The sequence below is a fragment of the Phalaenopsis equestris genome, unplaced genomic scaffold (assembly GCF_001263595.1).
Source record: "Phalaenopsis equestris unplaced genomic scaffold, ASM126359v1 Scaffold000523, whole genome shotgun sequence".
In the NCBI taxonomy this organism is placed as follows: Eukaryota; Viridiplantae; Streptophyta; class Magnoliopsida; order Asparagales; family Orchidaceae; genus Phalaenopsis; species Phalaenopsis equestris.
Window position 1 is genome coordinate 77079 of NW_018164963.1, and position 24491 is coordinate 101569.

At 34.0% G+C, this 24491-nt stretch overlaps 1 protein-coding gene across 2 annotated transcripts in view; it reads left to right on the forward strand.

Moving 5' to 3' along the window:
* Positions 1-24247, forward strand: part of LOC110028754 (protein farnesyltransferase/geranylgeranyltransferase type-1 subunit alpha) — a 37233-nt gene extending 12986 nt beyond the window's left edge. Inside the window, exons 2-6 of one of the 2 annotated variants that reach the window (XM_020730732.1) lie at positions 8290-8399; positions 22126-22246; positions 22537-22632; positions 23602-23743; positions 23879-24247. In XM_020730732.1, the coding sequence (XP_020586391.1) occupies positions 8290-8399; positions 22126-22246; positions 22537-22632; positions 23602-23743; positions 23879-24042 (633 nt within the window). In that variant the 3' untranslated portion in view covers positions 24043-24247. Of the gene's footprint in view, positions 1-8289; positions 8400-22125; positions 22247-22536; positions 22633-23601 lie in introns of both variants that reach the window. The other variant, XM_020730731.1, reaches the window with a different exon arrangement.
* Positions 24248-24491: the final 244 nt, after the last annotated feature.

The following is a 24491-nucleotide window of genomic DNA, read 5'->3' on the forward strand; positions in this document are numbered from 1 at the left end:
GTCACTATCAATAATATGTAAAATTCAGTCCGTCACCATGGACCAAATTAAGACACTGTAGAAAATATCTAGGCTCCTTTTGGGGCAGCTTATCTGCTGCAGCGGCATTTTGAGTACGCCACCTCGCCATTTGGAAATTGCGTTTGAGCAGCTTATCCGAAAACACAGTTGGTTTTTGCACTAAACGCGGAACGCCGTTAGAACCCTCGGTTCGCTTTTCCAGATAAGTACAAGCTACCCCAAATTCACCCTTAGTCATGGTTCCAGTGCTGGACAAGTACTATAATCCTCTGCCGAGTAACCTACCAGTCAGTTAGCATATCAATATATTTTATTTCATACTCTTATTATTCAAATCAATAAATTAAAATCTTAGATAGTTGACTTCGAAGCCTCAGATCATATGACAGGAAACTTCAATGTCTTAAAAAATTACAACTCATATACCAGTCTCTTTGCAGTACAAATAGTTGATGGTTTATTCACTGAAGTTGCATGAATTGGATCAGACAAATTGACAAAAAATCTTCTTCTATACTATGTTCTTTATTTTTCAAAATTAGACTGCAGTCTACTCTCAATCAGTAAACTTGTGATTTAAAATATGTCTAAATTTTATTTCAATTTTTATAATTTTCAAGTAGTGGATTAAGGGAAGTTAATTGACAGATGAGATACATAGTGGTCTATTTTTGTTCAAAAAAATAATCCCATCAATAGATAAGTTCATCTATCAAGTTATATTTCTGAGTCTAATTTTAATTATGTCAATCTACTTTTCAATTCCATGTCCATTTCACTTAAAAGTCAGGTCATTTAAAGGTATTGTGGTCTTGGTCATCCAAATTTTGTCTACATTAAAAATATGTTTTCATATTTATTTATTAATAAAAAGTCTAAGTTCTATAAATGTGAAATTTGTCAACTTATAAAATATATTAAATATGTATTTTCTAAACTATAATAGAAGCCTTCACATCCTTATTTTGTAATTTACAGCGGTATTTAGGGTCCCTCATGAGTAAAAAATATAAATAGGGCACAATGATTTGTATTATTCATAGATGGTCTTACAAGAATAATGTAGATAGAAAAATCTGAAACAATCACTATATTTCAATCATTTCATTCCATGATCTTCGCTCAATTCCAAAATAAAATTTAATTTCTTAAAATAGATAATACTAAGGAATATTTTAATTTCATTTTCTGTTTTTAATTTTCTAAATATGATATCATTTATATAAATTCTTGTGTGAATGTTCCTCAACAAAATGAGGTCGCTGGAAGAATAAACATACTTGAGATGACCTGTGCCATTATGTTCTTTAGTTATGTGCCTACATACTTTTGGTGGAAGCCATACTCACAATCATATATCTCCTCAATAGGATGCCTAGTTGAGTCTTAAAATTTTTAAATTCTTCATAAAGTTCTCATAGAGTTTTATCTAAATATTTGCTCGTTTTCTTCGAACTTACAATTAAAATTTTTTTGTTGTTTCGCCTTCGTTCACATCCGCTTATAACACCAAATTAAACCTGATCCAACGTCTCTAAGATATATCATTCTAGGATAAATATCCAATAAAAAATGATATACATACTACTCTCTAATCTTTAGAAAATATGCAACTTCATGGATATCACATTCTTTTAGAATCAATCTTACTTTTCTAAATCCAAAATTTAGGAGAACTTGAGGGAATATTATATATGGGACCTGTTGCAAGATACTCAGATCATTTTCCTTCAATTGAATCAAGTCCTGCTACTCAATCAACTGAATCAAATCCTACCACTCAACTAGCTCCACTTGGAGAACCAAATTCCATCACTAAAACAATGCCATTGTCTCTACTTCACCTCAACTTGACACCAATGATCAGGAACTTCGTGTCAGTACAAGAAGAAGAAAGACCATTGAGCTTGTGGAGGATACTATGCAGACTTGGGATCGTAAAAAAGTGAAACCAAGCCCTCCTGCCTATGATTATCATATTATTATGGATTCTTTATCTCATGACTCTTGTACTGTTGGTTGATGACTCTAACCAACCAATTGGACATAGGAAATTTGTCTTAAAGTGCACTAGTTATCCTGTTTAATGATATGTAGTTTTTGGGAAGTTGTTTCCATCTTACATGGCTTTTATGAAAAACCTTGATAGTGTGCATGTTCCCAACTCTATCTAAGAGGCTCTAAAAATTCCAACATGAAAGCAAGCAATTGAGGAAGACATTCAAGCTCTAAAAATAATAAGACATGAAGATATACTGAGTTACATCGTAGAAAAATCTTGTTGGTTGTAAATTTATATTCACAGTTGAATACCCAGAAGATAAAGTGTAGAACAATTCAATGTCAAACTTGTAGCCAAGGATTTCACACAGCCTCATGGGATTGACTACTAGGATACCTTTGTGTCTTTTGCAAGCTCAACACTGTTCTGGTTCTACTTTGTCTTACAGTAAATCAAGATTGACCTTTATCCCAACTTGATGTAAATAAATATTTTCTCTATTGATGAAGTCTATATGACTATACCTCTGAGCCTGAAAAATTGGTCAAATAATTGGCTGGTTTGCTAGTTGAAGTTTTCATATTGCTTGAAGCAATCTCCTTATACTTGGTTTGATAAGTTTGTTTAAACTGTGAATACAAATAGATACCATCATTATCAAGCTGATTATACATTTTTTATTTTATCCAATTATAGAGGTAAAATTGCTGTTCTTATAGTATATATAGATGACATTATCTTGATAGGTGATGTGAGATGAAATTAGTAAACTCAACAAAATTCTTGTAGTAGAATTTGAGATCAAGGACCTTGGGACCCTTAGATACTTTTTGGTCATAGAGATGGTTCAGTCTAATGAGGGAATTATCATATCCTAAAAAATTTCTAACTTTGACCTGCTAAATAAAACTGGCTTATTTGGGCGTAAATATGCCGACACACCCATGGATTCTAATAACAAAAATGAACAAAAGTGAAAAAAGTAGTCCAATTGACAATGAAAAATCAAAGATTTGTGGGCAAGCAATTCTACCTATCATACAAAAGACCTAATATTGCTTACTTAGTCAATATATAAACCAATACATGAATAATCCATGTGAGGATCATTTGAAAGCAGTGGAATAAATTTTGATATACTTGAAGATGATTCATGGATATGATTTGCTTTTCAAAAGATCTGAAAACCGTAACATTGAGATACATAGTTGCTAGCTGGGCAAGAGAAGTAATTCATAGGAAATCAACTACTGGGTACTATGTCTGGGACAACCTCGTCATTTGAAGAAGCTAAAAACAAATTGTTGTCTTTCAGAGTAGTGTACAATCTAAATATCATGCTTTTGCACTAAGAATATGTGAGAAAAATGACTTCAAGGCTATTAAATGAACTTAGGATTGAGACAAATGACACAATTAAGATGTTCATTGACAGTCAAGCAACTATTAGTTTGGTGAAAATTTTTGTACACAATAACATAATAAAACACATCGAGATTTACCGATATTTCATTTTAGAAAATATTAACAATAAAATTATTCAACTTAAGTTATGTTATAGCAAGAGTTAAGATTGTTGATTTTCTCAGTAAAGCAATATCGAGGATCATCCATGATAAATTTAACCCCAATCTTGGTTTGTATAATACATACAACCGAGCTTGAGAGGGAGTGTAGAAAGTAGCCGACCCGTGTGCTTGATTAGGAAGTAATTTATTTATTTTTCTCAGAATATATTTTAGTATTTGGTTTTTTCCTTTATTAGATATTGCCTATTTTTCTGTTTTCTTATCATGATGAGATTTTTAATTCAGAGGGATCCTGATTTCCTATTTTTATGGATTGATATACTGATCACTTTCTTACATATATTAGGGTGTAATTCATTATTTGTGTGGAATAAAATTTTCTTAGAATTCTTCATAATAAAACAACGAGCACTTGATTGCATCGTTACAAATATGTCATCACAGGTAGCAAGACTTTGGAGAGTCAATGTAGGCAAGCTTTTTTGGGCAAGAGGCAACGTCATTGATTGGTTTGGTGAGCTCGCCTAGCAGGATGGAGGGAGTGAATAGCCCTTGTGAATGGCTTCCCTCATGGTTAGGGTGAGTGGCCTTCATATTTGGACGAATATTTTCTGACTTGAGGTGAGTATTTTTGATCTAAATAATTTTATTTCATCGGTGTGTGCCTTCTTAAACTAGGTGAGCAATCCTTTCTTTTGGGCGGGTCATTGGGAACTTCGGTGGGTTCATTGTAGCCTAAATGAGTTCCCTTGGTATCGTGTTATGCCCTTGTACATGGCGAATCCATGTGGATTTTGGTGGATTCATACTGATCTGATCTAGCTCATGCTAGTTAAGGAGAGTTCATGATGATTTGTAGCGAGCCCCCTAGTTGGGCTGTCCTAAATTAGTCCAACCTAGTTTGTTGTATTTTGGTCATACAACTCCCACAAGATGAGTATTTATAACATAACTCTTTAAACACATTTTCTACCTATTAAGCATGCTAGTTGCTTACTATAAACAACCCAATTCTGTTACTTAATTACATTTATTAGCCTATATAATTCCTATCATTATAGTCTTTTTCAAAACTGACCTTGCTCTTATGGACGAGCACTTAATGAAATTTGGTAAATCCACATAAGAAACTCAAAGAAATTTAAGCAAAATTTTCAAATAATGAAATTTAGTAGCAAACATTGATGAATCTATAAGAGGTGGCTGTCGAGTCACACTTGTTTTGGATGATTGTTTGATTGCAATGGAGGGGACAATCAGTGTAACGCTCGGTTTCCATTGATTCGTAAAATGAACAAAGTGTTTGGTATACTATAATCAGAAACGAAGCAAAGGAGTCGACACACGATTTTAATAGAGATGAAGGGAGAAAGATGAAGGAAGCAGACAAAGAGTGAGAAGGGTCAACAAACTCATTTGAGCACCACAGGCATCGAGCGAGTGATTTCCCGCATGACTGAGAGGCACATAGAGAGAGGGGGAGAGTCCAAGAAAATAGAAAAAAGAAGAAGAATAAGGAAAAGGAGGAATACTCGCCTTTGTGAGACAAGCTAAAGGAGATGATGTAAACCAACGACGACGACTTTAATTGTCGAATAGAGGATACGAGGCGTTAGGGTTCGACCAGAGTGACAAAACTTGCGATTGAAGCTGAGTGAAGTGTCATCATCGAGTTGTAAGCGAGAAAGATTGTAACGCTCTGCTTCCAATGGTTTGTAAAATGAAGAAAGCGTTTGGATACTGGAATCAGAAATGAAGCGAAGGATTCAATGCATAATTTAAATAAAGGCAAAGGGAGGAAGATGAAGTAAGTAGGCACAGAGCGAGAAGGGTCAGACGAACTTGTTTGATCACCACAAGCATTGAGCGATTGATTTCCTGCATGACCGAGAGGCAGAGAGAGAGAGAGAGAGGCAAAAAGAAGAAGAAGAATAATAATAAGAGGAATACTCACCTTTGTGGGATGAGTATAAGGCAATGGAGTCGATCAACGATGGCGTTCATGGTCGTCGAACAAAGAAGGTGAGGTGTTAGTGCTCGACGAGGGTGACAAAGCTTGCGATTGAAGCTAAAGGAAGAGTTATCGTTGACTTGGAAGAGGGCGAAGACATGGGAAAGTCAAAGACGAGACGTGACTTCGATCTCGTACGCAATTGCAAGGCAAAGAAGGGAGGAAGAGGAATTTATTGAGCAATCGATGCACCAAAATTTCATGTAGGAGGCAATGAAGGGCTTCGTCGAGCATGTGAGGCTGTCCCGGGCTAGAATCTTGCAGCTCAGGGCGTTGTAATGAGAGGCAGGTAGAAGGAAACCAAACTTGAGCGTAGGGAGGAGTTGGAGGTTAAACCGTAAGACTTTGTTAAGGTGAGTTTTAAGTAATTTTTACCTAATGAATTAATTATGTATTTTATTATTTTTATTAATGCGAAACAAAAATTGACTTAAATGTTAATTTATGAAATACTAGACTTTAAAATAAATTTAATATATAATAAGAAAAAAAATAATGATATAACAAAAGAAATTTTATGTTTAAATATATATAATCATCAGGTGATAATTTAATTAATGTGATATTAGTACTTAAAATGAAGTATTCATACCAAAAAACTAAAATAACTTAATTAATTGAAAGATTTATTAAGCATAATTAAATCATATGATTTAATTTTTTTTTTAAATGATATTATAGCATATAACCATTGGAGACGAAGTTTAAAACCGTTTGAAGGTTGAGGGCTACTATTGAATAAGGTGAATACTCCTATTCTTTAAGTTATGGTAGCATTTTGTTCCATCTAAATCAGCTGTATGAATTGTTATTGACACTTTATTAATGCACTTTTAAGAATTTATCTTGATTTCTCTATTATTCAATTTTATCAATTATATTGATATGAATGCTAATAGTATCATAATTTGAAATATTTTATGTATTATTTATTAAGCATTACATATTAAATAATATGAAATGTGAATACTATGAATTATAGAGGGCGATTGTATATGCATACTGATTATGATGAAGTTTACTTTTTTATGGTACTAGCAGAGGAATACTAAGACACCTGTGCACGTAATTAAAAAATGATATTGATATTGATGTGTCTTCATTGATACAATTTTAGACGGTGTTCCTGTGATAGTTGTATATATGTAAAAGGATAGACCTTTTGCTGATGTTATAAAATGCATAGCATGTTATGAATTATCATGAACGATTATATCTAAAAAAATAAATTGTCTAATATATTTATATTGATTTATTGTATTTGTGACTAGCTTATATATTGTTATCTTTTCGTTATATTACTGTAGTTTAGAAGTAGAGATACCCACTGACTTTTGTAGCTCATTATTACTTTAAATTAATATTTCAGGGTGACCTTCTGATTAAAAGATGAATAATATAAATGTTTATAGAAATACGGACAACCACATATGAGGTAAACTTGCCCGTATTACTTTAATTGACTATTTTAGTGATTTTTTTTTTCATTTCATTTGTATTGTAAACCGTTAGTTATGAAAAATGAAAATAGAAGAACATGATTATCAGTGTCTGATTCCCGCATTGATTAAATCCAAACCACAGACCGTGTCGTGACAATTAGTCCCTCACCTATTTCATTGGTTTATGCAATTATGCTGGAATGAGTGGATTTAGCTTGAGCATGCTAGGAGTGTCTTTAGAAATTTCAAGCAGTAGAAAATGAGCTTCAACCAATACTTGGATCGCTAGTTGCATGAAGCAAGGAGGTCGAACATGTTCTTGAGTAGGAGATGATGTGTTCATGACCAGATGAATCAAATAAGGAGCTTGAGCAAGTGCTTATCATTTGCTAAGGATTCAGTGGCAGCAAAGGGCACCTGCCTTTTTCTGTCAAACAAAAAACCATGTGCCGTGGCTTGATTGTGCGTAATGTGGTGGGCTTTTGGAACCTTTTTTAGACAAGATGGGGTTTGGGAGTCAAGTCTAGCTCGATTTTGACTTCCAACCTAATCAATTGCCGATTAATATTGCGTATAATTTCCCAAATTTTTCTATCCTTTCAGTCAGTCTTGTCAAGTTGGTCCATTCATTAGTGGTTGCTTTGATTTTAGTGTTTGATGTTCTTGGGTATTTTATGGGACACCTTTGCAACATGTTAGAAATATTATTTCATTCTTTGATGCAATTCTCTCATGAAAAGTATTTATGACATAACAAAACTCTTAAGAACACCCAGTTTACCTACTAAGCATACTTAATACCCTCCGTAACAAACTGACTCAACTAAACCTCTTAGTACATTTATTAATCCGTAAATGCTTTCACTCAAATTTCTTGCATCTAAACACTTCTGAAGTATTTTGTGTGGGGACAGAGAGCAAGGAATTGATGCATCAGATATAGATTGAAGATAAACTTAAAATCTTTGATGTAAATCAAAATGGATGTTATTTCTTTGTTGCTGTGACCTATCATAACTGAGTCACTAATTAAGAACACAGCTTTAACTTGTGATAATGATACATGCAGTCTTTTTACAGTGTGTTACCATGCTGTTCACTTGCCTGTAAACTATTGTCTTGTTTCTTAAATTTTGCTCTAAAAGTTCTACATATTTAGGAACACAACTTAAATAGCACATTGTGGCATATATTGGATTCCTCTTTTGTGTTATTTCATGCAGTTTGAAACTTTTTTCATTTACACAGTATTACTGCATGATTCTCTTCTTTTTAAATTGTTAGGTCTGGTACTTCAGACGGCTTGTTCTTGAAGCAATTAATGCTGATTTGAATGATGAAATGGAATATACCAATTGTGTCGCTTCCAGGAATTCTAAGAACTATCAAATCTGGTAAGTTCTTCATAAACAACCTTAGAGCTCCTTAAATCGTTAAAGTGCATTTCAACGAACCTGGCAAAATCAATATGTGAATTTATAATTTTTTCTTCTTTTTCTATGCTCATTTTTTTAGCTCATTTGCAACATTTTCGATATCTTTCTAGCACATAATTTTTTTCTTGCTTATTTAGTATCTATTTAGGGAACATCAGCTTGTTTATAGCAGCGTTGCCTTTGGGAAGAGAAGATGGAAGTCATCATGCAAATTGCGGGGAAATGGAGATTTTGTGGTTTTTGTTTCCTTATTGGGAAGAGAAGATTGCATTGTAAGAAAAAAAAGGAAGGTAAAATGGAAGAAGGTGATTAAGAAGATTAGAAGATTGAATACCTCAAAGAAAAGGAGGCAGATGGCAGAAAAAAGAAAGCATGGACAACCCTTATATAGAAGTAGGAAGTAGAATCGACCACAATATTATTAGTGCAAATACTATTTCTTAATTAATCAATCAATCATACTCAATTAAACTGAAGGCCGGTAGTTTATAGTAATTGCTATAATTATGGTCATTTTAATTTTAATCGAACAAATAAAATGAACAGCATATCTGCAAGACAATGAACTTTTTGTCCATGACAAAGTCAAGGATAATCTTTTAAAGATGACACATTAAGTAATGTACTGTTGCTAGCTGAACTATGAGAAACTTAGACTCGAGATTCATAACTGAGCGTAAATGTTCCACACTCCACTTCCGGTGGACTGAAAAAAATTAACTAAGGATAGTTGAAATGTCATTGCAAAAAAATTGGATCTCTTGACTATATTTTGCCTAGTTGGCACAATCTTCTGGGAATTCCATCATAAAGAAGATAGACAAATGTGAAACAAAACCAATAATAGTGTTGATGATTACGAAACCCACACGAGGAAATAGAGACAAAGTGGAAGAATAGTGTTTTCAACAGTAATATTCATTGAAGGACCTTGTGATCAACACTCCGGAACACTGTCATAAGCTCTGGATAAGTTTCTTAGAAAGGTTTGAGGCTTACATACATGGTGATATGATGCCCTTTGTAAAATTTATTGGGTTTTTTTTTTCATTCAGGCCCATGATTAAACTAGATTATGCCAAGATCTGGGTTAGGTAGATTGTGTTAATTCTAATTGGTTTTGTGATGCACAAGGTATTAGGGTCTAGGATTTTGTAATGCAATTATATAATGCATTGAAATTATATAATGCAATGAATAAAATTCACACACATGAAATAAATTTGGCAAACCATCATATAAAACTCATTATTGCCTCTTTTGATGAAAACTTGAAAACATATAAATATCACGCCAAACGATAACTCAATGATCAAATAATATAAATTTTATTATGCAATACATCATCACAAAAAAAAAAAAAAAAAAAAAAAAAAAACACATACCAATAACAAATACACTACAATTAGAAAAATCCAGTTGATGTAAGATTTAACCAAATTCAATCCTACTAGCAACTAATCACTAAATTTTTAAAAGAGAGAATAATAATTACTGCAAGGAAATAGCTTCCCCTAAAAATTGGTAATCTCCATTTGCACTACACTAGAAAGATCCACATCCAACTATTAATTAAAGCATAATCAGGAAATAAAAATAGAAAAATAAGCTATCATTGCAAACTATTATTACATTTATCAAGTCTTTTATTGTAGGGTCTATAGGATCTTGATGGCGAAGACATCAACTTGATTGTTTTGCCCTTGGGGTGGTGGTGGAAGACTCATGTGAGTAGGGGGTAAAGAAAATTTAGGGTCTTGGGCAAATTTGAGGTGGAATGGTGAAGAACTTCAAACGAAAGGTCTATGGTGTTATGAAACTAATGAAAGTATTTTCATGCATTTTGTATCAATAGTTAAGGAGTTTTGAATTTCTTAATCTTATTGCTCAAAGCAGGAAATGCTCTCTCTATATCTGGTTAGCTAGGATAAGTAATGCCCTTGGGAAGTTGTAGGGGTTGTGGGAAAATATTTAGAAGCATAATGTAGTTGTTGGTGGGGTCTTGGGATTTAGGGAGGCTAGGGTTTACATGTTGACGGAGCTTAGTTTGTAAGAGAGTGTATTGTTGAGGAGAGAATTTGGAGGTTGAGGGGATAAATAAGGACTCACCAAAACCTTTGGGGATCAATTGAAGAGTAGAGCAAGCATTAAGCTTTTTTCACACAAAATTTGTGCAAACAAAAGATGATTTTATTCATTGAATTAAAAGATTACAAAGTAAGGTATATTTATTGACCTTTTCAAGCTTTAGCTGTCTAAGGCTTATTTAGAGTGCATATGTTTTAGTTTTGGCTGTATGAAATTTCATTGCAAAAGTTGTTGTGGAAAATCTGATGTTTAAGATATTTTTTTACAGAAGCAGTTGTTCTGTTTAAAAATTTTAATTTTGAAAGTGTTGTCTGTGAATAAATGTCTGAAATGCCTCTCTACTCATATTTAATTGTATTATATTAAACAAACAAAAATATAAAAATAAATTCTAAGTTAAATTATAGAATCAAGAGTTGCAATGGATAATGAGAAAGAGAAATATATCATCTCGCCCATCCCATGCAAATGATCAAACCATTTTCCATGTAGATCTAAGAAAAAAATATCATCCAAACTTTATTGTAATAAGATAGATTTCTCAATTCTAAATCTAAACAAAAAATAAAATGCGAACCACCAGAGAGGAAAAGCACCCGACGCTGTTGCGTCAGTTCTGGGCGTGGGGAGGCAATCCCTCTAGACAAGGGTGCATGGGTGCCCTAAAAAATAGCTTAAGGGTGCCTTTAACCCAGTGCGGGGGTGCTGCAGTAACCTGCGCGGGTGCGCCCATATGAGCACGGGCACGAGCACGTTGTGTCTGAAAGCATACTGCGAATGTGGAACTTGAAATGCGGGCCAATTATCGTTGCCGCGATAATAGGAAAATTTGCGCTATAGTTCTGAATGTGATCCACCGAATACACGATTCAAATGCGCGAGGATCGGATGTGGTTCAAAAATCCGGCCGAAAAGAAGAACAAACGCACTCTTGAAATGCCTTTGAAACCAATAACCAATAAAACACTACAAGAATCGATGACAAATCATAAAGCTAAAAGTATGAAAATAACTAAAAAAATATAATAAAAATGCTTCGATAAATAAGAAACTGTAGTGGTCTTGGGATCATGCACATTTAATATCCCTCATTTCTTGTTTGATTTAGTTGATCCTAACACCAAATTATTTGATTTCAAGCTTAATTATACCAATTTTCATATCACTTTTGAAGAGGAGAGGGGTTATCCGACTAGATTGTGGTGGCACGGATCTTTGGTGGAAAGCTGAGGAATACGACAAATGAAGTGGGTCCCCGATCAAGATGTGGTAGAACCAGTCCCTGAACTAAGTTGGACAATCAAGAAAATTAATGCCAAAGTCAGGAGATCGTCACAAACCTCTGACAAGTCGTTCGCCTAATCAGCAGGCCGACTAACATGGAGGTCGAAAGGGAGACTCTTGAAGGGAAAGCCAAACGAAGGATGTCTTATCGTTCAAAAAATTGGGCGAACGAACCAGAGTCTGAGAAGAAGCTATGGGAATACTTTGCCTAAGAGCTTTTATGCCATCTTCATGTGATTCGGCCCGTGGTTACCGAGCGGACAAGTGCAGGCTGACAAGTAACAAGCATGCCGCCTTCAGTTAGCGATTATTTATTAGCCTAATCAAATGTACTGTGTAAATGACCGCGATGCCCCTACATTTCTTTGCATAGTTAGGGCCTAAATGTAATTATGTAACCAAGGTGCATCTTTTACCTATAAATAAGAGACCATTTCATGGGAAAAGACTCTAGACACTCATTCTTACTGTTCACTCTCTCCTCAATCGCTTATTTTACGTGCTCTTTTCATTAGTTGTGATTCCTAAACATTTTTTAGTTCAACAATAGGCTTGCCAGGAGAGTTGTTTATGATGAATAGCTCAAATTTTGATGCAGTGTCTTAGTTTGTGTTATTGTTATCGGTTTTTGCGTTGGTGTTGCACTGTTGCATTATCTTGCCATATTTATGATCACGAAAATATTATTTAAATCATAAAGGCACCAGTCATTAATCTAAATCTAGACAAAAGCCCACATGCTCTGATTTTATATAGCATAAATCACAAATATAGCTCAGGATCTCATGAAATAACCCACAATTAACTCCCAAATTTTGTCAAAGCAGTTGCACGCAGAAGATACACATGTAAGATACCAACGATCTAGAAGACCTATTGTTTAAAGAAGAAATCTCCGTATTAGGTAGGAATTGAATTAGCCAATGTTTTTGTATAGTAGTGGAAATATAAACCTTTGCAAAATGCTGCTAATACAATCACCAGTACATAAGAGGCTTGAATCAGCACAACTATAAATTCACGTCCCAAATCAAGTCAAGATTTGATTATGGACCAAAACAATAATGAATTCAGTTCAAATTTCAGAGTCCAAATGAAGAGTCAAATAACATTGAATACAGAACCAGTAACTGAACAAATTGTAAACCCAAACAACCACATTGTTCCAATCACTAGGACAAACTAATTGAACCAGAAAATCAGTCGGACCAATGAATCCAATAAAATCTGGACAGACAATATATAAAGTGCTTATTATTTATCGTGATCATCATCGTAAGAATTTTACACTGAAATAAACTAATATAAAATAAAAAAAATTATGCAATAGAATTAACTTGAGTTAAATCAAAGATAAGAATGTCAGTTTGCATCAATTTGAGTTGATTTGAGTCAGTTAAAGCACTTGATGGATATGCTAGATTACTTACTGTTTTAAGTATATTAAATACGGCAAAATGGTTACTCAAAAGAGATTTGATTATCTGTCAATGAAAATATTATAACAACAAATAATTGTAGAAAATTTCTAGATTAAAAAAAAAACAAACTATTCCAACAAGACCAACTAAGGGTCTGTTTGGGGCAGCTGCAGCTTATCCAGCTTATCCATATAAGCAGCTTATCAGAGAAAAGAATGTCCCATCTTTGTTCCACTTAGATAATGCAAGTTTTAACACCTTACTCTAAATTCAAAATGACGGTAATTGTTATTCGCTTTCAATGGTACTCATATAGCAGTTCTGGAATGGATTCTATGAAAAGAAAATTCAATTTCTAATTATTGATTTGCATTCAAACGTCATTGTTACAAGCATAAAGAAACATCATTTTGAGGGAAATACAAACCAGAGTTGGGTATGTAGCCTTGTTTCCAAGAAAAAGTGATAATGCTTCAAACGTTGAATATGAATTAAATTTTGAAGATCTTAGATTGAGATGAAAGACATGAACTGTGAAAAGCATTGAAATTTGGAGAAATGAAGAACTAAATAAGACAACCAAATGAAGGTGCAAAAACTAAATTCCTTGAGCAGTAAATCTTGAAGATGAAGTGGTTGGGTTTGACTTGTGAGAGGGCTACAAAATGATGATAAAAAGGAGAACATAAATGATGAAAAAAATGTGAATGGCAACAAAACTTAATTGAGCTTAATAATTTTAAGAAAAGAAATCATTCTTTTGAAGTAAAAATCAAGTAGAGAAATAAATCTCAATCCAAGACAAACCAAACTTTTTGAAATCAGGCCTACCATCCCTAAATTCTACTGTCCAACGACCAAATTCAACTGACATCTACCTTCTCCTCACCGCCATCACTTACCCTACTAAAAGTTACATGTCAACCTATTTACACACGAGAATATACATGATTGTGCATTACCTGGTAAAAACCAACTTGATTTCAGTTATACTGATAAAACCACAACATGATCTACAACAGTTAGATTATCAAAATTGACACATGAAAAGAAACTAGCAGCAGCTGATTGGTCCCTGCGATTGAGAACCTCTACTGTTTATGTCCCACAAGCAACAATCAGGCGTTAACCACTCTCTATAACTTTGCAAATATGGTATATAAATCTTAATAACAAAAACTAAAAAAAACCCAAGATCAATTTGTGAAGAAGCAGGAATTAAAAACCTAAAAGCAATTAATAAATATTTTTGATCTAAACCATGTAATTCATTGTAATAAGATAAGACAATTCAATCCGATTACTATGCAATAGATACATAATAAGAAGGAAATGCTTTCATATGTCATGCGCTGCATCTACCTCAAAGCGAGGGTAAAATGAAATCGTTCACGAGAGACGGCCGGGGCGGGGTTGGGGCAGCAATCTAGGAACACGCCTCCTCAACGATCAAGCCATCTGCAACCATATCTATTGCAAACAAAATATTTGAAAAGGGAATAGGAAAAGTGATGCTGATTAAGCAAAAAAAATATGAGCTACCCGAATTTCTCGGTTTGAAATCCTGGGAGACTAGACAAGCACCGTCGTGCTTGATAACACAAGGAAGAAGGTGGACGCGATCTGTGAGATCAATAGAGACAGATGGTTCGCGAGAGCCGAAAGAGATCTTTCCCTTTACCCTGCAGTCGATACCACCGCTGCTTGCCTCCTAGCCGCCCATGGATCAATCTGCAAAAACTTTGCGGGGCTGCGGAAGGGGCACAAGAGGAAATAAAATCAGAACGCAAATACGAAACGCGGGCGTTTCCAATAATTTACCCGAACACACTATCCAAACGGACACGACAACATTTTCAAAACGCCGCCGCACTTATAAGCTGTCCCAAATGGACCCTAAATAATAATTAAGAAATAGCCCGTTGTCTCAAAAGAAGAAACCCCAATGGTCCTCATTTAAAGTATTTTACTTGAAGGCTCTTAGAGAGTGACTATATTATTTCTTCCTATTTCTACTCCTAGTGCATAAAGATTTTAGAACTTTTTATTTTTTGGAGCTTTAATGCTAAAAATACTAACATTAGAGACAACATAATGAAAATCTGGTTCTCTAATTTCTTAAAAAACAAGAAGATCTACAGGAGGACTGCAAATGGGCAAATGGAAAAACATTAGAGCACCTTTGAAAGGTTTGAATTAGCGAGATTATGTGAAGAAGCTATTTCAGAACACTGCAAATGGGCAAAAACATCCGACTACAAAAAGCAATGGAACAATGTCGGACAAGCTATGTGTAATATAAATTACAAGCAGTGAGCAGGATTGAAGCAATAATGGTGACAAGCTCCGTGCCGAAAATGAATACAACTTGAACTCAAGTGTTGACGGTCGGAGGTAGCAACACCAAACTGCAAAAAGCACCTATGATTGAACAACCAACACCACACCTAGTAAATAAGAATTGGGCGTGAAAAAGCAAATACACCACATGCACGAAAAGCGTGCGAGCATCATGCAACATTGTATAAGTGACAATACTTAATGAAACACGTGCGTGACCCGACAACACAGCTTTTTGCTAGGACGTGAGGCTGTGATTGCTTCATATGCTGGTGCCTGCATCGCAGGAGTGATTACATACAATTTTGCTAATGGTAAAATTTTGGGTTGTGGGTAGGATGGTGTGTTTGTTAGCTAAGAAGATAAGATAGCACAAGTGCTAATAGGGAGGGGAAATTGGAGAATATGGTAAGTTTATTTTTAAATGAGGTAAGGATTGTTGTTACAATTATGGTTTAAATTCTATTTCAATTCTAATTGAAATTTTAAAAATTCAAATTCAAAATTTGAATTTATTGGTAAACATGGATTTTGGTTGTGTTTTTTTTTTGGGATTATATTAGCATTTTATTTAACTTTTTTTCATTTATTACTATTATTACTTTATTTTAAATTAAATGATTGAGTTGGAAGTAAATTTTTTAATTTAAATTAAAATTAGTCTGGTTTTATCTTAGTTTTTTATTTTCTTAAGTAAGCATTGTATGGATGCTACATCAACTTTTTATTGCTTAATGAAGTAATTTGAGAAGATTCTCTTCCAATTATTCTCTCTCCTTAATTGGTATGTTTGCTCTTTCACTCTATCACGACCAGACGTAGGGCTTGGAATTAACCAAAACTGAAACATATGGTCAAACGATGGGTAATAACATTTCGATATTCATTTTTTATAATTTTTTATAAATGAAAGAGTCACTAATTAAATTAAATCAAAACAATATATTTAAATTTATCTCTTTACTAGTTGTCTACGTCTTCTATAAACATTTTCTCTTCTATCGCTCATCTTTTAACTGTTTAATGAGCCTAAAAAATAGTTTAAAATAATAATGAGCTAAACGAGTCGGTGAATATTTATATTTCTAAACTACAACAATACTAGAAAAAAAAACAATATATCTACCAGTTAAACTTCTTTATAAATCAATATAAATATTTAACATGCCACCCAATGAATCTATATCAATATCTTATCAATATCATTTTATCTTTATACAACCGTCACATGAGCACCATTTAAAAATTATGTACCGTTTAAAAATTATGTCAATTAAGACACATCAATGTCAATATCCTTTTCTATTTACGTGCACGAGTACATTAGTGTTCCCTTACTAGTACCATCAAGGGGTGACTCCATCATAGTCAATCATGTATAGACAAACATTCAGTAAAAATATCACTTTCTAATAAAAAAAATCATTTCTCATTTGCATAGCAACTAAGTCATTCAATATTGATATACACATATGATTCCTTCAATATGAATAAAAGTTCACTAGAATTCAAAATCATGATTTTTCAGTCGTTTATCAGATAACTAATGAAAGTATTAATTAAGACATTCAGTCTAGAAGCAAAATACCACCATAGTAGAAGAACATGAATACTCACATCGATCACTAATGATTCTAAACGTTTTCTTTACTTTCCTCCAATGAGACACCTAAAGTCAAGCGCATAAAAAATATTATTAATTTATTATATATGAATCTTATTATTAAAAAACAATTTGCCTTAATTGGACCCTTTGATATATCATATTATTTTATTATTATTATACTAATTATTATCTTCATTTAATTAACTTTTAAATAATTTAAGCTTAAAAAATATTGATAATAAAGTTGGGTAAACTTTCTAGTTATGAAATTTATAACTCTTCTAATAGTCCTATATACATATATTTACATTTATATTACATAACAATTTATTATTAAAGAAACGATTGAACTTAAATAAAATCAAGCCTTAACTATTCTTACTATAAAATTTCTTTAGCTTAAAACCTGATTTATTTAAACCTTACCTTACCTTCGGTCTAACCCACGAAAATTCATGCAGTCGCTTCTTCTTCCTCTCTTCTCCTGCATACCGTAGTGCTCGAAGCTTGACAGAACTCCTCCAATTGAACTCCAAACGCACGCACTTCCTTTCCTCTTCTTCGAGCACTAGGATCCTTCCTACGGCTCGGCTTGACGCGAGATCTTCATCTTCCCGCTTGTGTTGACGATAATATATAGAGTCGCTAGGTAAGACGCACTTCATCTTCTCGTAAGCTCGAGGGAATGGAAGGAAATGTTCACAAGTAAGACGCACATCACCTCTTCCTCTTTCCTTCTCGATTTCGATCGGCTAGGTCTCAGATTGACCCGCACAAAAGAGTATGTTGCTTCCTTCCGTGGCTTCGATGCCTATCTTTGCACGTAAAGAAACCCGTAGCGCCTACTTCGACGACTTCTCTTTCCTTTCTTCCTCTACTTTTTGTCCACATGCCGAACTCCCGTCTCACACTCAATATATAGAGTGAATTCCCCTTTTCGGCTTCTCTACTGTTCGCTTCCTCTTCCCGACTCCTCGCTTCCTACCTTTTCTGTTCGACTGCCCGACCTCCCCGATTCTTCATTCCCCCTAGTTACAATCTTCCACACTTACAAAAATTTTGTCCTCGAAATTTGTAAATAGAATGCAAGCAGGTCAACATTAGCTATCCGTGAAACTAGGGTCATTCATGAAAAATAATCACTATAAAGGTAAAGACTCGATACAAGTTGACTCAACTATACTTCATAATACAAAACTGAAACAAGAAAGTTTGCTAGGGAAATACTCTTATATAAGAAATTGCCAAACAAACCAGACCTCATCACCATCAACAACATCAGTTTCTTTAAACTCACTATGAGTAAGGGAATATACCCAAGTTCGAACCCATTGTCTTGATTGACCTTGGTTAGAAGCTGAGGCTATTGACTCTTATCTTTTTCTGCCCGCCTACCAACTTTTATTGATCTTCGGCACTTTTTTGGCCAAGAGATGGACAATATCTTACTATATAACCAGATTGACGACACTAATAACAAGTATTAGAGCCCATCAAGTATTCACATTTATGTTGTCTCCCGCATTTGGTACAAGTGACTAAAGTATCCGGAGTCGTACCTCTGCTAACTCCACCCGAATTATTCTTGGACTTCTTCTCATTGGATCATTATGATGATCTACATGTTCTCCTGCAGTCTTCCTCTTGTGTATCTTCTTATGCTTCTGAGTAAGCTGATAGTTGATCTCTACTCTTCTAGCTTCTTCCACCAATACCGAGTATTCATCGATCCCTAAACATACCAATGGCTTTTTGATCAAATCTTTTAATCTCGAAAGAAATTTGTAGTACTTTTCTTCTGCAGTAGCGATCAACTGTGGCACATACATTGATAGTGCAATGAATTCTGCTTCGTACTGCATGACCGTTATCTCCCTTTACCTCAGCTTGCTAAGCTTGTCCTATATTTATCGTCGAGTGGATAGGGGTACAAATTATTCGCTGAATAGCTCCACGAATTCCTCCCAACTAGCCATCGTGTTGTGTATGTCCCCCAAGCTATCCAGACGTTGCTCACGCCATCATCTTTCGGCTTGTCCATCCAGCACAAACGTCGCTAATAGTACTCTTCTTTAATCTAGACAAGCCATGCTATCTTTTATATTCTTTATCCTTATTAACCACTTCTCCACTTCAACTGGGTCTTCAGTTCTCTTGAACAAAGGTGGACACAAAATTTGAAATATCTTCAAGTATTTATCCACAATGATTGTATCACTTTTGATAGACTGTGATTTGGACCGCTGAATCAGCCAAGCATCGTCACCATCATTTGAGTGAGGACATTTGTGTTCACATTTATAATATGTTATACTTCTTCGTTTTCTATTAGATTTTTTTCTTATATGATTTCGAGTGTATCACTATGCCTGAAAGGATAATAATTATTAGTTTGAGTTAACTTTAATTTTTATAATTATCATATTGACTCTTTCATCAATATTCAATTAATTAATCCTAAACCATGACCTCTGATACCACTTCTGTCATGACCTGGCCCAGGTCTTGGAATTAATTAAGATAGGAACAGACAGTCATACAGTGAGAAATAAAATTTTCATCTTTATTTTCTATAAGTTTTTATAAATGAAATAACCACTAATTAAATTAAATTAAAATAATATATTTAAATGTATCTCATTGCTAGTTGTTAACGTCTTCTATAAATATTTTTTCTTCTATCGCTCATCTTTTAATTGTTTAATTAGCCTGAAAAGCTTGTTAAAATAACAATGAGATAAGCGAGTTAGTGAATATTTATATTCCTAAACTACAACAATACGTGAAAAAAGAACAATATGCATGTTAGTTAAGTTTTTTATAAATCAATATAAAACTTTAACATGCTACTCAAAAGTCTATATTAATATCATATAAATATCATTTTATGTCAGGAGCATCGCCTAAAAATTGTGTCAATCAAGACACATCAATATCAATATCCTTTTTCATTTACGTGCACAAATAACTTAATGTTCGCCCTACTATTATCATTAAGGGGTGACTCCATCATAGTTAATCACTCACATACAAACACTCAATAAAATATCACTTAATAAAAAAATATTCATTTCTCATTTGTATAGCAGTTAATCATTCAATAATGATATGCACATACTATTCCTTCAATATGAACAAAAGCTCACTAGAATTCAAAATCATGAATTTTCAATCATTTACCAGATAATTAATAAAAGTATTAATTAATGCATTCGGTTTAGAAGAAGTAAAATACCATCATAGTAGAATACCATGAGTACTCATATCGACCACTGATAATCCTAAACATTGTCTTCACTTACCTCCAATAAGATACCTAAAGTCAAGTGCATAAAAATTATTAGTATATGTTAATCTTATTATTAGAAGGCAATTTACCTTAATTTGACCATTTGATATATCATATTATTTTATTATTATTATACTAATTGTTATCTTCATTTAACTATTTCTTTTAAACAATTTAAGCTTAAAAAAATATTGATAATAAAGTTAGTTTAACTTTCTAGTTATGAAATTTATAACTTATAACAGTCCTATATACATACATTTATATTTATATTGCTTAATAATTTATTATTAAATAATCGATTGAACTTAAATAAAATCAAGTGCTAACCGTTCTTATTATAAAATTTCTTTAGCTTAAAACTAAATTTATTTAAACCTTACTATTAATAACTAATAATTAATAATATATTAAATTCATAAATTAAAGTTTAGGAAACCTTACCTTTGGTCTAACCCGCATAAAGCCACGCATCTGCATCTTCTTCCTCTCTTCTCCTACGTACCGTACTGCTCGAAGTTTGACGGAACTCCTCCAATTGAATTCCAAGCGCACGCACTTCCTCTTCTTCTCGTTTTCGAGCACAAGGATCCTTCCTCTAGCTTAGCTCAACAAGAGATCTTGTTCCTCCCGCTTGCTGCTGGCGATAGTCTGGAGAGCCACCCGAGGCCTTATCATTCTCGTAAGTGCGACGGAATGGAAGGAAATTTTCGCAAGTAAGCCGCACATCACCTCTTCCTCCTTCCTTCTCGATTTTGATCGGCTAGGATTCGAATTGACCTGCACAAAGTATGTTGCTTCCTTCCGTGGCTTTGATGTCTATCTTTGCACATAAAAAAAACCTGTAGTGTCTGCTACTTCGACAAAAACTTTTTTCTTTCTTCCTCTTTTTTTTGACCGCACGCCAAAGCTCATGTCTCACACTCGATTTATAGAGTGAATTTCCCCCTTCGGCTTCTCTATTGTTCGCTTCCTCTTCACGACTCCTGGCTTTCTATCTTTTCTGTTCGATTGCCCGACCATTCAATTTATCTTCCCCAATTTTTCGTTTCCTGTCTCTTCTGTATCTGAAATGAGACCGTTACATCCTCCCCTCACACCTCTCTCTCTTATCTCAGTTGCATGCATCCCAAGCAACCTCTCTTGCCGCAGTTCTCCCAAACCTTGAGAAATTAGGAAAAAATATATAGGAGAAATCAAGCTTTGGATATCTATTCAAATTACATTAAGATTATTATTCTTCTTCAAAATGCTCTAAAACAAGGGTGGTCAGTGGTAATAAGAAAGCTGAAGTAAGTTCTATGTTTAGGAAAAGAGACGGCTATTAATTTGAAGATATAATGCTGCAACAAATGCCAGTTCTTGATTCATCAATTAAAACCAAATGCCTACTATTCATAGTTCTAATCATAAATTTAGGGACATTCTAACTCTAATAACAATGACAATGATAGGCATGTTCACAATGACAAATGATTAGTTTAGCTGTGACTCATAATAAATTGACAAATAAGGACAATGAGGTTGACATGACATTCTAAACAATACTAATCTGACATGCGCAAAAACTATTGGCTGATGAGTGGAAATAGACATCTCAGATGGCATCATCTTGTGCAACCCTAAAATTCCTTAATATTTTAATTCATAATGTAGGCACCATAAGAGGTGGCTTGCTGAGAAGCTGGGTCCAGAAGTTGCACAGGAGGAGCTTGAATTTACCAAAAAGATATTTGCTATTGATGCTAAAAACTATCATGCCTGGTCTCATAGACAGGTTAGTTGTATTTTTAAACATATAGCTGAATTATTTTGGTAAAAAAAGATCACACTTTTTTAATATGCGGAGATAATCTTAGGTTGTTTTCTCTATTAAAAAGTCTCATGATTCTGTATTTTAAATTCACATAAAAGTGGATAGGCCATGAATATTAACTTTGATTTTGTACCACTTTTTTTTCAAATCCGGGATGGGAATAAACCATTTCATTTCTTACCTGCGTTGGTCTAACTCTTAGTTTACTTTATCCTTTAAGATTGGTGACTTAGTTGCACCCTCACCTGCAGTGGGTTCTTGAGGCATTAGGTGGGTGGCAAAATGAGCTTGACTATTGTAATGAACTGCTTAAAAATGACATATTTAACAACTCGGCATGGAATCAGGTATGTATTGATGGTTTCAATAATTTTACTTGCCATGGTTTAATTGTTACGACATTTTTTATCCATATAGTTGGATGATACAAAACATTCAGTTTCAAGTAGATCGTGACATTAAGGCAGCTAACCTTTTACTTTCATGAAAAGTGGAAGATGAAGACCTTTTATTTCTTGTGATTCTTTTATGTCTGTATAAATATTTTGCTTCTTATGGTTTACTTCTTACAGGAGTGCTCATTTCAATTGAAATGGCAATTTTGAATCCTCTCTGCATGTTTATGGGCCAATTTGCCTGTTTCTTTACTTTTGGATCAGAAGCGGTTAATGTGTGCAATTTTATATGCAGTTACTCCATTGGTTGAGTTTTTACTTTATGCCCTCCCTACATTTCACCCTTGCTTTTGAACCATGTTCTCTACTCAATAATAATAAAGAACCATAAAAACTTAGGAAATCTACTGAGCGCTGAAACAGAAAGCTAAGTTGCGTGCAACTTTGGTAACCACAATAACTGGTATCAAATGAATTGGCATAAGAAGGACCAGAGCATTGTTTGCTTTAAATTAAAGGCAGTTAATTCTTTCAGGAAGCAAACCTCAGACTTCCACATAGGAGATAAGTGGCAACTTCTTCTGTATCTTCTGTTTGCACTTTCTCCCTTGGCGTTATTTTTCGTTATGTGTTGGGATGTCCTTCATTCATATTCCTAGCTGAGCCTCCTCTTTACAATTATTATGTTATTTTATCACCTCAAGATGCTTGGTTAATGATGCATGTAATTCAACAGTTGTTTGCGGTAATTTAGAGAAATATTGAATCTGTTTGTTCATACAACGAAAATTACAAAGTTTTCCTTCATTGGATGCAACATGAAACATCATAAACTATAATATTTAACCTACATTTGTTCCCTAACTTTCTTCTTTGCTGGAAACGTATCCTTAACTATCATCAAACCCTTACATGAAGCAGAGGTACTTTGTCATCACAAGATCTCCGCTTTTGGGGGGCTTGCAATCTATGCGTGAATCTGAGGTGAGTTATGCAGTTGAAGCCATCTTATCCAACCCTGAGAATGAGAGCCCCTGGAGGTACCTGAGAGGTTTATATAAAGGTAATCCCAATCTTCTAATATGCGATAATCAGGTCTTAAAAGTATGTCTCCAAGTGTTGAATACAAAGCACAATATCATCTTCCCCTTGAGTTTGCTTTTGGATCTTCTTTGCCATGGCTTCCGGCCAAGTGCAGAATTTGTGAGTAGCATCGAGGCTTTGAGAATCACCTTACCTGAATCATCCTCAACCTCCTCTAGTTTGGCAAAAACCGTTTGTTCTATCCTTGAGACTGTTGATCCGATTCGATTGAACTACTGGTTTTGGCGGCGAAACCATCTTCCTTCTGAGGTTTGTTAAATCTATTTGAAATTTGTAACTTGTGATTTAAATGCAAATTGTTATGGATTTAGTAAACCTTATTGTCTCTTTTAGTAATGTGTATGTATTTCAAGCTAATACAGATGTTGTGTTGTCCAAATGAGCTGGTGTAAACATTCATATGTATGGACTCGAAATCCAAATTAGAGGGAGTCCTTGTTTTTCAAATTCTGTTTTATTCTAACTTTTGTACGGTGAATCAACTGTTGTATAATCTCGATTTGAACTGTTGAATTTGTGTAATTAGAGTAGTTTATATATATATGATTATTTACTTTGCTGCTTTCAGAGGGCCATGTATAAAACAGAAAATTAAAGCGGCGCTTGTTCTTCTAGAGTTTCCCTTTTAGAAATAATAACAAAGCTGTGCTCTTGCTTATCTTTAGTTGGCTGCAAACTAAGTATTTTTAGTCCCCAATCATACTCGT